The sequence below is a fragment of the Anopheles bellator genome, chromosome 2, assembly GCF_943735745.2.
Source record: "Anopheles bellator chromosome 2, idAnoBellAS_SP24_06.2, whole genome shotgun sequence".
NCBI classification, from domain to species: domain Eukaryota; kingdom Metazoa; phylum Arthropoda; class Insecta; order Diptera; family Culicidae; genus Anopheles; species Anopheles bellator.
Genome location: NC_071286.1, coordinates 63,957,409 through 63,968,835, shown reverse-complemented (window position 1 = coordinate 63,968,835; position 11,427 = coordinate 63,957,409). Strand labels below are relative to the sequence as shown.

At 47.6% G+C, this 11,427-nt stretch overlaps 4 protein-coding genes across 5 annotated transcripts; 2 read left to right on the top strand and 2 right to left on the bottom strand.

Moving 5' to 3' along the window:
• Positions 1–304: 304 nt before the first annotated feature.
• LOC131209691 (protein pygopus) lies at positions 305–2,514 on the bottom strand. The gene is made up of 3 exons (XM_058202814.1): positions 2,206–2,514; positions 1,762–2,078; positions 305–1,689 (listed from the first exon to the last, which is right to left on the bottom strand). The coding sequence occupies exons 1-3, from the start codon at positions 2,260–2,262 to the stop codon at positions 936–938; spliced, it is 1,128 nt and encodes a 375-aa protein (XP_058058797.1). The 5' UTR covers positions 2,263–2,514; the 3' UTR covers positions 305–935.
• Positions 2,515–2,985: 471 nt separating this feature from the next.
• Positions 2,986–6,123, top strand: LOC131209239 (ovarian-specific serine/threonine-protein kinase Lok). 2 transcript variants are annotated; one of them, XM_058202255.1, is made up of 5 exons: positions 2,986–3,377; positions 3,720–3,877; positions 3,974–4,348; positions 4,416–4,596; positions 4,980–6,123. In XM_058202255.1, the coding sequence occupies exons 1-5, from the start codon at positions 3,239–3,241 to the stop codon at positions 5,570–5,572; spliced, it is 1,446 nt and encodes a 481-aa protein (XP_058058238.1). In that variant the 5' UTR covers positions 2,986–3,238; the 3' UTR covers positions 5,573–6,123. The 2 variants fall into 2 exon arrangements, with proteins under 2 accessions (XP_058058238.1, XP_058058237.1); XM_058202254.1 differs by having other exon boundaries at positions 2,986–3,414; positions 3,706–3,877.
• Positions 6,124–7,655: 1,532 nt separating this feature from the next.
• LOC131211883 (short/branched chain specific acyl-CoA dehydrogenase, mitochondrial) lies at positions 7,656–9,740 on the top strand. Its single transcript, XM_058205547.1, has one exon. The coding sequence runs from the start codon at positions 7,788–7,790 to the stop codon at positions 9,054–9,056; it is 1,269 nt and encodes a 422-aa protein (XP_058061530.1). The 5' UTR covers positions 7,656–7,787; the 3' UTR covers positions 9,057–9,740.
• Positions 9,716–11,134, bottom strand: LOC131211884 (protein valois). Its single transcript, XM_058205548.1, has 3 exons — positions 10,743–11,134; positions 10,137–10,681; positions 9,716–10,074 (listed from the first exon to the last, which is right to left on the bottom strand). Exons 1-3 carry the CDS (start codon positions 11,106–11,108, stop codon positions 9,882–9,884), a joined length of 1,104 nt encoding a protein of 367 aa, XP_058061531.1. The 5' UTR covers positions 11,109–11,134; the 3' UTR covers positions 9,716–9,881.
• Between the last annotated feature and the right edge of the window lie 293 nt (positions 11,135–11,427).

The following is an 11,427-nucleotide window of genomic DNA, read 5'->3' as shown; positions in this document are numbered from 1 at the left end:
GGTTATACTACTGACTCCTACTAATTTACGGTTTCCGTTTTTTCGTAGCGGGTAAAGTGGTTTGGAATCATCACCCGGCTCGGTAATACAATCAGCAGCCTACTGTGTTTTGGTTTCTGTCGTTTCGTTAACAATTTGTTGCACTCAATGTTTAATACGTTGCGCTGATTGCGGGGTGCAGCGCCACGTTTTCATCACCCGTTCCCATAGCAACAAGCTCACGTCGTCGATGAGCCAGCCTTCGGATGCGGGTTCAATAAGGAACCGAAATGAATGGCCAAAGCAGAGAATGTTTTTAGTTGCACCATCATCATTATTTATAAACGCGATTCATACATAACTCATATATATATAAAAACAGAAACATTTAAAATAGATGTGTATAATATATCGATGATTGTTTAGTGTTTTTTCCTTCATAATTCTCGATAACACTGCGCAGTAGTCTGGTTCGGATCGGGTTGGTCAGCTTTTCTTTTTATTGTAGCTTTAACTGCTCCAACGAACACGTGGCCAGGCCGACAACCAGAGTAAATTACCTTCGGCCGCAAAAAGGGTCGTTTCTAAACGGTAATGAAGCTAATTTGAAGATAGTCAGGAGACGGCTGATTTTCGGGACACGTCCGAAAATTTCGTAGAGATTGTAGAGAAAGACAATTTATGAACGCGCCCCCTTTCGGCCCAATCTGTACAATGCTAGTGTGTCGATATTGCAACCTTCTCGGAAGTCTTACCACGCAAAACGCAAAAGAGTATGTCAACGTATGGGTGCTATAATTAATTAATCTATTGAAGAGGACAGAGCAGCCACAGCTTATCCAGTGTTTAGTTTCAATTGCCGACGCCGGTCTACAGGAACAGTAAAAAAACTATTACCCTCGCTCTCGTCTATGCACAATTCGTTGATGCTATCCGTCACGCTGGCCACCGGATAGCTACCGACGCATGTTGAAACCTTGCGAACCATCAGGGCCGGCTGGAAGGCGCAACAAATGTTGGTTGCCCCCATTCGGTGGCCCACTAGAGCCAGCCTTTACTCCCCCAACGGGGCCATTCGGACTCCCAACACCATAAGCAGCTCCTCCGACATACGGCCCGGCACCGTGATGCCCTGGAGGAGCATGGCCCAACAGTGACATCATAGGCGCTCCGTTGACTTCGCCATATGCTGCCCCCTTAGAGTAGTAACCAGTACTGCTGCCCCCGCGGCCACTAGCACCCACGAACATATGAGGTGGTTGCGGTGAATTTAGATGTTGAGCGAAATGTTGCTGCTGCTGGTGCTGCTGTTGTTGTTGGTAAGGATGCGGAGGAGCGTGTGGAAACGAGTGGTGCGGAAGGTGTAGTGCCGGATGGGCACCGTGCATTGCAGGATGATTGGGTGTGTGGGGCAGGGGCAACGGCGGCGATGGCGCAAAAAACATGGCGCCACCTGCCGTTGGTGGTACTCCACTTGCCTGGAAGGCCCCGAGCGAAGCCGGTTGCTGCTGCCGATACGGTGGTGCATGGAAACGGTAGTTCGCACCGTTGTTATTCGCACTACCGCCCGGTACCAAGCTTGCGCCACTAGTGCTACATCCGCCGCTTTTAGTCACATTACCACTGCTGCTGCTGCTGCTGTTGCTAGTGGTATTATTGTTGCTTGCATTTGTTCTATAACCATTCGCTGGAGGATTGGTTTTCTTTGTCCTACGAATTGTGACCACAAAGCCATTAGAAGAGTCACGGGAAATGCGAAATGCGCAAAGTTCGACCACTTACTCTGTCTCCTCGCCATCATCGTGTGCCGAGCCAAGGATACGCAACCGCGCCTCAGCATACTCTTTCTGCCGCTGGTCTAGCGATTTCACTTGCGCCTTCGGTTTGCTTTCGGCGGAACTCTTTCCGTCACCTGCGTCAGACTGTGGACGTCTCAGGATCTGCATAGGGCGCGCTACCATCTTGGGCTTCAGCTCTTCCTCCAGCATCTCCGGCAGCGTACTCTGGCGAGCGGTAGTGTTTGAGCCACCACTTTGAACCACCTTCTGTGGGGGGCTGTTGTTGTCCGTGTTTTTCAGTATGCTTATCGAACCTGGCAACTGCAACGATGGCAAGACGATCGTATGTTCCGCCAGCATCGTGCGAAACAAGTTTGTCAATTGATCAACAAGGTCAACAATGAAGCCGCTGCTGGCGGGCAGGCTGTCCCGCCATTCAATAACTTACCCGATCTTCATCAATTTCCTCCCAGCTGTCAACTACGGTTGGCTTTTTACTGGACATAATGGTGGATTCCTTTTTTGGGTCTTTGGGTTCGATGAGCAACACACCCGTCGTCCGTCGTAAGTGTGCCCTCCCCAAAAATCGTGCTACGGCAGGGACGGAAGAAAGCGGCGATGGCCACCAACGGCGCGAGAAGGGTGCCGTGCGGTAAATACACCGCGTCCGGGCAAGTAAGGAGAGACGCACGTATACTAGAAACGAGCAATTTTGGGGTTAAAAACCAAATAGTTTGTACAAGTACCAAAACTAGAAATTTTTCCTTTACGTTCTAGTTTTACGAACCGAGACCCTTCTCGCCACTGTCAGTGAGACTGTCAGTTTGTGTCAGGTATGAATAGTACGAGCCTGAAGGGCACCTCATCGCACGCGACCGCGATCCACGTTTCGCGACCGCGGTTGCACGAAATCTTAGCAAATCTTACTCAAAGATCTTTATCTAGCATAAGCATTTATTAATCTATACGCTATACCGTTTGAAATTATTTTTTGGTAAATATTACACGCCATCGGTTTTTCCTCGGTTGTGCGAACGTTTAGAAGACGAGTTGACTTCTTGTTCCTTTCCGTCACGTCAACCGCTGCTTTTGAAATACGGCATCACCAATACAACAGCTGATCGACGAGACCAACATTCGTGCAATTCATGCCGACAGAAAACCGCCGTTTTACCGGTTTTGTGCTTTGTGCAGTTTTCGTCCTCGAGAAATAACAACGTGTTCGTCCGTGGTCCTGTGCTTTTGTAACCTCTTTTTTTCGTTGGCAAACCGTGACCCTTAAACGTGCTGTACTTTGAGGTTTTGTGAAAATATCTTCAAGATCAAAGTATCCATGGTGGCATCAGCGTAGTCTCACTCAGTAGTGTCAGTGTTCGAACAAAAAGCGCTTCGAATTTTTAAGTCCCGTTTATTGCTGAGAAAACCTTTTTTTGAGATTATTACCGAACCGTTGAGATTATTACCGAACGAAAACTTTTACCATGGCCAACGACATAGCTGATACACAGCCTGCAACCCAAAGTCAGATGCAGTCCCAATGTACGCTCTTGGAGAGCCAACCGCCGGAGCTGCCCGTCTATGGACGCCTTTGCGCTAAAAACGTCCAAATTGAAAGCCAAGGTACTAAAAATTCTATTTCCTATGTTACTCGTGAAGCGATACAACAATTTCCAACAGTTGAGTCGATACAGGAAAGAACAAGGAAATCGTGTCGTGGGCATTTTTTTTTCTTTTGATTTATAGAGGTGTTTAGTGCGCATTGGTAAATCAACATGTCTTCGATCTTCGATCTGCGTTCCCACCGGATAGTGTGCTTCGACGCACGGTTTCTTTTGTTGGTCGGTTGCTCTGTCCCGCTACTTCCCGTTTTTTTGTTTGGTTCGGTTCACAAAAGTGTGAAAAGGAATCAGTAAGACGACATTCATTTAGTAATATCTCTCTCTTTTCTTTCTTTGCCTATAGATCTTCATGATGGCGAATTCAAGGTGGGACGAGACGCAGAGAGATGCCACTTAATTCTCAAGGAAGAACATATGCCTGCGTCCAAATTGTCTCGCGTTTCGAATGTGCATTTCATCATCACAAAAGGTCCCGACATCAGTTCGCCCGTGTACATAACCGTTAGTAGAATTGCACATTCGCCGTACCCAGTAAAAGACGCTTTGTATTATCCAAAAACCATTCTCCATTTTCCATTCTCCATTCGCCGATTGTAGGACAATTCCAGGAACGGGACTTTTATCAACAATGCACGTATTGGAAAACATCGGCAACAAATTCTGAAACACGACGATGTGATTTCGATCTGTTTCTCGAATTTAAGAGCTTTCGTCTACCACGACCTCCGGCACAATGACGCGGAGAGCAAGATGGCGAACGAAGTGCAAGAAAGATACTACATCGAGCGGCAACTGGGATCGGGGGCATGCGGCACGGTTTATCTTTTGCACCACATCCGTAGCTGCCAGCAGTTTGCGATGAAACACGTGGTCAAGAACAGGATCTCACAACAAACGCGAACACGTCCAGGGATCTTGAACGATCCACAACGTGTGATGAACGAAGTTAACATAATGAAAAAGCTCGATCACGTGCGTATCCTTTACGAATGTCTCCGTAAGCTTAACATGCCTTCAATCGCCTTGTTCTTTTTCCTAGCCTTGTGTTATCAAGATGCACGATATCTTTGATAAGCCGGATTCCGTGTACATGGTGCTCGAGTACATGAAGGGTGGAGATCTACTGTCGCGCATCGTCAAGAACCAGAAATTATCCGAGAAGACGAGCAAACTCTTCTTCCTTCAGATGTGTCACGCCGTGGGCTACCTGCACAAACAAGGTAAGATTCCGATGGCTCGATTATGTTTTGCAGCCCAATTTTTGTTCGATAGTCATCTTCTGCGTTTCATTGTTCCTCCTCACCTTCGCCGATAGCAGCATATTGTTGATTTATTTTCCTCGCTCAGAATCGTACCGAGAGATCATCCCAGGCAGGCAGGTAGAAAATTATTCAAAGGGTCGTCGTTTCCGTGCTATTGACCTTCTAAAATGCTCTCTGCTTCATTCCACTTTGTCTTCCTTCGTTCGCCACACACACATTTGGAGCATCCACCAACACAGCGAAGGACATTTAAACTATGAAGAACATATTACTGTCTTTTACCAATAGCTTTCGAGAGGTCTTCAATTGGCTCTTTTATTTGCTCTGTTGTCGCCTCGCAGGAATAACACATCGCGATTTGAAACCGGACAACATTCTGCTGCAAGATGACCGAGAGTGCACGCTGCTGAAGGTCTCTGACTTTGGGCTGAGCAAGTTCGTAGACAAAAATTCAATAATGCGCACACTCTGCGGCACGCCACTGTACGTTGCACCGGAGATACTGCAGACCAATGGTAACGGCAGTTACACGCGCAAGATAGACATCTGGAGCATGGGCGTTGTGCTCTTTACGATGTTGAGCGGTAATCTGCCTTTTTCCGACGCTTTTGGAAGCCGGGCGGTCGATCAGATTAAGAGCTCCAAGTTCAGCGTGCGCTCACCAGCGTGGCAGGGAGTTTCGTCGAAAGCCAAAAAACTTATTTACGAAATTTTGAACGTTAACGCGAAGAAACGTCCATCAATCGAGGATCTCATAAAAAGCATCTGGTTGCGTGACCCGGTTGCCATTGCCGATGCTAAACAATTGATGGGTGACTCGTTGGCACTGGAAGAACAACCCAGAACAACATCGGATGTTGAAAACAACAGTGCGGGGCCGAGCCGATCCTTGCAACAACCACCCAGCAAACGCCAGCGAGTCGGGCAAGTTTGATGAGGGGTCAAACCCCGAAGGTGCCATCGTTAGAAATTTTCCGTCACTAGAAACTTCTTTTTTAATCTACTGATACAATTTCTTCTTTTATTCTTTGACTGGTTTTTCTATAAAACGTCTTACTTAAGTTGTCGATTGTTCTATCTGTGAAGTTCTACAATGTGTGATATAGTGTTCTGTATCTGCCGTGCACCTGGTTAAATGTGCAAAATATTCATTAAGTTCACTCGTACGGATGGCTTACAGTCTAGAAACGAACACTGTCGAATGAAAGGTACGTCCATACTAAGAGTGAGGATAACTTATTTTGTTTTGCTTTGTCAGACACTGCAAATGACCCAAGAGCAATCGACGATAGTTTTGTGTTGTCATTTACTAATATTTAGTACTTCACCAAAAAGGAACTCGTGCCCGTAATGGCATAAATCGAACTAAAACAGCAAATTCCTATGCAAACAAATGAATTCGTCGGTAAAGCCGTAATATTGTTGGCGTTCATCCGATTTTACGTAACGTTTTTTATGCTATCAAGAGTCTACAAATAAAGTACAATACGTTTACTAATAAAGTGTTTTTTACGATACACCACAACCTTCTTTTAGTTATTGCAGTTCAATATACTTGTTTTTTCATATTTGTACTTTGTAATAATAAAAAAAATGTATGTCAACGAATTGAAAATAGTGAATATAGTATCAGAATGTTAAGCTATGAAGCTCCTTCTTCCGCTTCTTCGTATCCTGTGTTTATTGATAGTTAATGCATAATCTGTCTCGAAGCACCATTGAAACTTATTGTCAGCATACAGAGGCAATAACACTTAACAGCTGCAAACACAAAGGCCTCGTTTCCGATTCCGTTCTGTTTTGTTTCACGCGAAACCGGTTTTGGCGATGCCCGGGTGTCCTTTTAATGTCCGCCAGGCCTCCGCGCAAGGTAAACACGCACACACCAAACGCGCTGTGGATTTATGATTCCGTTGCGAGTGGTGTAGTGAAGATCGTGCATTTCGTGGAATAATGATATTGAGAATTTCACTGGTTAGATCGGTTCCCGTTACTGCTTCGTTTTCCAAGGTCATGCTACATCAGAACAATTGATACGTATTTTTTATTCCTCAGCTTAATTTATTTCGGTTCTACTTCATTACGGTTTCGATTGTTACTCTGTTTGTTACGTTGTTTGAAAAATGAAAAATATTACAAACCACCCAAATTTGGCGGCCACTGTTTTTCATGCACATGTTGCTCGCCCCTTATCGCGAAATATGAAACGTTCGCGTCAAAAGCAACATCGGATCCGCTAACCTTGTCTAACGCACACCCTTGCTGGTGGCGGTGTTTGAAAGCGAAATGAAATGTTATTTAACTCAATCAAGGGTCAGCAAAGCTTATAGGCAACATTATCAACACGGCGAGCAACCTCAGCAACCAGACTTTTACGCAACATGAATGCTTCCCATTTTTTTGGAACGGCTTATGTTAAAGAAATACATATACATACATAATATATCATAATTCAGGCTGCCAGAGGGTTTGTTTGCGTCTAGTCGTTAGAATTTTTGAACAAGAGCATCGCATCAAACGATTGCTCAAGGTCGATGTGGGGGCCGGTTACTGTTATCGGCGCCGTACGCGTGCACTAATCCGCGGCTCATTCGCAAAAACAACATCGCCAACCTATCCTTGTCGCTGTTTCCCTATTCCATGATCCATCATTAAAAATACATTCAAAAACGATGCACACATCATACGTTTATCTCACGAAATGTTCATGATTCCTGTGGAGAATAATTGGGGGTTTTCGTGTCCCTAATCGCTGGGGCTCGTCGTCAATTGATATGGCCTGAGGTTGCCGCGCCAATTTATAGCGTAGGCGCGCCCAAGTCGATGTGTTGGTGCGACCGGTTGATTAGACTACCGCGGATTCCGCCACGGGTCGCGGCTGACGCGATGGTCCGGTTATCGGGGCCAAGGTACGCACACCAATGCTGAAATTTCATTGGTGATCGTGGTTGGTAACTCGTTTGGCGAACATTAACGTTCCGGATTCTGCTGTGTCGGATCGATCAGTTGCCCGGTGAACTTTTACGTGGCCAGTTGCATTTGCGGTTCGGTCGTAGATTCGGATACATCCATTCCCCCTCCCACCCGGTAGGACCCTTCTTAATTGTGAACTAAGATCGCCACCCGTTCCATCCCGTTCCTTCGCGAAAATGATGCAAAACGTGCTCCGTCATGCGGTCCGGTCGGCGGCCTCGATCGGCGCCCGTGCCACACCGGCACATCGCTACTCCACAACCACATCGTTCGGGACGGCCCGTGGCCCGACCTCCCCCGTCACCTACCTCAGCGAGGACGAGCTGGTGATGAAGGAAACGGTGGCCAAGCTGGCACAGGAGCAGATCGCACCGTTGGTGAAGAAGATGGACGAGGAGCACCAGTTCGACCCGTCCGTTGTGCGGGCCCTGTTCGATAACGGGCTGATGGGAATCGAGGTGGGCGAACAGTACGGCGGAAGTGCGTGCAACTTCATGACCACGATGCTGGTTGTGGAGGAACTGTCGAAGGTGTGCCCGGCCACGGCCGCACTCGTCGACATTCACAACACGCTTGTTAACTCGCTTATGATGAAGCTCGGCACGGAGGAGCAGAAGAAGAAGTATCTGCCGAAGCTGAGCCAGGAGTACAGTGGCAGCTTTGCGCTCTCGGAACCGTCGGCCGGATCCGATGCGTTCTCACTGAAGACGACGGCCAAGAAGGACGGGAACCACTATGTGCTGAACGGCACAAAAATGTGGATCTCGAACTCGGACATTTCGGGCGTGTTTCTTATCATGGCGAACGCAAACCCATCCGCGGGCTATCGCGGTATTACCACGTTCATCGTGGAGCGCGAGTACGAAGGGTTCACGGTCGGCAAGCGCGAAAGCAAGCTCGGTATCTGCGCTTCCGGAACCTGTACGCTTCATATGGACAATGTCCGTGTGCCGGAGGAGAACATCCTGGGCGAGTTTGGCAAGGGCTACCAGTACGCGGCCGGCTTTTTGAACGAAGGCCGCATCGGTATCGGGGCGCAGATGGTGGGACTGGCGCAGGGTTGCCTGGATGCGACGATCCCGTACTTGCTCGAGCGGAAACAGTTCGGCTCGGATCTGTACTCGTTCCAGAGCATGCAGCACCAGATTGCGACGATTGCGACGGAAATAGAGGCGGCGCGGCTGCTGACCTACAATGCCGCACGACTGCAGGAAGCTGGCGCACCGTTCTTGAAGCAGGCGGCCATGGCCAAGTATTATGCGTCGGAGGTGGCCCAACGCACGACTGTGAAGGCCATCGACTGGATGGGAGGTGTCGGTTTCACCAAGGACTTCCCGCAGGAGAAGTACTATCGCGACTGTAAGATCGGGGCGATCTACGAGGGCACAACTAACATGCAGCTCAGTACGATTGCCAAGGTCTTGCGTAAGGAGTATCAGTCGTAAAAGGTTGTGACCTGGCGGAACCCTGCTGCTCACAAAGAAGCCGATTGATCGTTACGTAACACCTCCCGTATATGATCGCGGTCGGCCGACTCAGAACGTGGCGTGTGAATTTATGAAGTACCAATTCCACAATGAAGATCCATCCCAATTGTCTCGAAAGCACGAAAAAGGATTCTACATATTTTACAACACCGTTTTGAAGGAAGGCATTCATCAAAAAGTTCGCAGCGATAAGAGAACAGCCTCTGGGGGTCAGGTGGCCTTGTCAGTAGATTAGACTCGATAAAGATATCAACTTGTTTGTTATCAGCGTGGAACCGACCACAACAGCGCAAAGAGACGAGAATTTTCCACACACAAAACGAAACAGGGAACAGTGAAAATGATGCATTTATTATGATTAGTAAGTCGCATGAGTGACGATAAAAATAATGGATCAACAGGACAGAAGGATCACGCCATTAAAAGCGTGTAAAATTAGCGCTAGATGATGATGTAATGTATACGGCGGCTGCCAACGTTCAGCATTCTAGGGAAAATGATACATTTTCTCAAGCGGATGCCGTAAGAAAACGCAACGCTTCCAACACTTGGCGAATTGTTCAACAATTTGGCTTCCGTTTAGTGTAATAATGTAAATGTTCTTTATTGGTAGACGAATAAAGCTGACGGATGGTTTATTAACTGCGATGTGTTGATTTTTTTGCCCATTAAAAAACTAACTGAGATTTTTTGTCGCGATTCTTGGGATGATCGATAGCGAAATCAACTGGTCGATACTGTAGTTTGTAATGGCAATGCAATATTAATGCTTCACATCTTTATTTAAACGTCGATAGTCACTTTCTGAACGTAGCTGTCCCATCCGATTAGTGTGCAGACCGTTTTGTCGGTGCAACGTTCATCCCATACAATATCTCGCACGTAATTCGTGGCACTGCGCTCCACGTAAATTTCCTTGGAATGTTCATCGTAAAACTTTGCTTCCGGTGCGTTGGCAAGGACAGCGAACCGTTTCCTGAAGTAGATTCATAAGCAGATGAGTAACGATACGGAAATTCAGGATATTTCATGATTTACCCGTGGAATGAGATTCGTTGTATCTTTCGGTCAAAGCAGTCGACTGTTTCAAGAAAAATGTTCGGCTGCCTGACGTCGATAAAGTGCACGCGTCCTGCTTCATCCCCGACTGCTACCAGCTGGTTCCAGTTTGCTTCATCTGCCCAGCAAATGGTACTAAAAGCTGCGTCATGTCCTTCGTGAAGGGCCGTCGCTGGTTTTAGTTGCCGAAAGTCCCATTGAAGAGCGGACCGATCTTGTGAACAGGTGACAGCCAACGACGATCGGTTTGTATCGGTCGCTACTTCCGTAATCGGTCCCGTATGCGCGCAATGCATCGTTTGACTGGAGTGCAGATCTCCCTCACCATAATCCCACAACTTTAGGCAACCGTCGGTCGAACCGGAGATCACCGTACGGTCCGTGCCTCGGAATATGTCCATCGCGGTGACGGCTCCGATGTTCTCGTGTCTGTGATCCACCTGGTACAACGAGTAACCGGGGCCGTGCAGGGCGTTTCCCGTCGACCAAAGTTCAATCGCTCCTCGATCGCTAGCGACAACAAACTAAGACAGAGAACGAAATCAGGAACAGTAACCTACCACCATTCGTAGCTACTATTCCTACCAACATGTCATCCTTCGTGTAGCTCATTGCCGTTACAAAACCTTCGCATTGACGCCCAAAAGACAACCGGTCTTCGTGGCCTATATCGTCCGCCGACTCCCATCCACATAGGCTTCCGGCCCAGCGACGAGACTTGAAATCGTTTCCGGCAACGATGACGTGGCCCGCGGCATTCACACTCAACAGATCGAAAAAGGGCAGCAACTGGCCATCGCGCCGTTTCGCCGGCTGCGTTAACTGATACTGCGTGGAGTTTGTGTTCGGATAGTCCGTGCTTTTGGCCAGTTCTTCAAGCGACTGTGGAGGCTGGTAGGAAGTCGGCACTTGATACGCCTGCACCATATCCACGCACTTTGCGTAATCCATTCTGTAGCTGCTGCTTTTTGTTTGGCTTCCGGTCGCCGGTTGTTGAGAACGAATTCAGTTAGGTTAAGGAAGACGAAGCAAGACATAAGGGAAATGTGGTTCTAGATGTAAACAAACGGCAGCTCAGCTGTCATGATTATACCGACAAGATGCATGCTTGACTTGATTATACCGACCAATTATTATGTCGCCTTTGATCGAAAGTCGTTTGATCGTTATTTTATAGCTCAACACGCGCGTTGGGCGCTTAAGTTCTCAACTTTCCTAATTTACTGTGCTGGAATGCTGGTTTATACTGAAATGTCCCCGTAAATTCATC

Excerpts from the sequence above, each read along its gene's own strand:
- LOC131209691 (XM_058202814.1), bottom strand. The coding sequence starts at position 2,262 with ATGTCCAGTAAAAAGCCAACCGTAGTTGACAGCTGGGAGGAAATTGAT. Across the intron at positions 2,079-2,205 it reads AGGAAATTGATGAAGATCGG|TTGCCAGGTTCGATAAGCAT; the intron begins GTAAGTTATTGA and ends CCATCGTTGCAG. Across the intron at positions 1,690-1,761 it reads GATGATGGCGAGGAGACAGA|GACAAAGAAAACCAATCCTC; the intron begins GTAAGTGGTCGA and ends CACAATTCGTAG.
- LOC131209239 (XM_058202254.1), top strand. The coding sequence starts at position 3,239 with ATGGCCAACGACATAGCTGATACACAGCCTGCAACCCAAAGTCAGATG. Across the intron at positions 4,349-4,415 it reads TAATGAAAAAGCTCGATCAC|CCTTGTGTTATCAAGATGCA; the intron begins GTGCGTATCCTT and ends TCTTTTTCCTAG. Across the intron at positions 4,597-4,979 it reads GGGCTACCTGCACAAACAAG|GAATAACACATCGCGATTTG; the intron begins GTAAGATTCCGA and ends GTCGCCTCGCAG.
- LOC131211883 (XM_058205547.1), top strand. The coding sequence starts at position 7,788 with ATGATGCAAAACGTGCTCCGTCATGCGGTCCGGTCGGCGGCCTCGATC.
- LOC131211884 (XM_058205548.1), bottom strand. The coding sequence starts at position 11,108 with ATGGATTACGCAAAGTGCGTGGATATGGTGCAGGCGTATCAAGTGCCG. Across the intron at positions 10,682-10,742 it reads ACACGAAGGATGACATGTTG|TTTGTTGTCGCTAGCGATCG; the intron begins GTAGGAATAGTA and ends TCTCTGTCTTAG. Across the intron at positions 10,075-10,136 it reads CAACGAATCTCATTCCACGG|GAAACGGTTCGCTGTCCTTG; the intron begins GTAAATCATGAA and ends AATCTACTTCAG.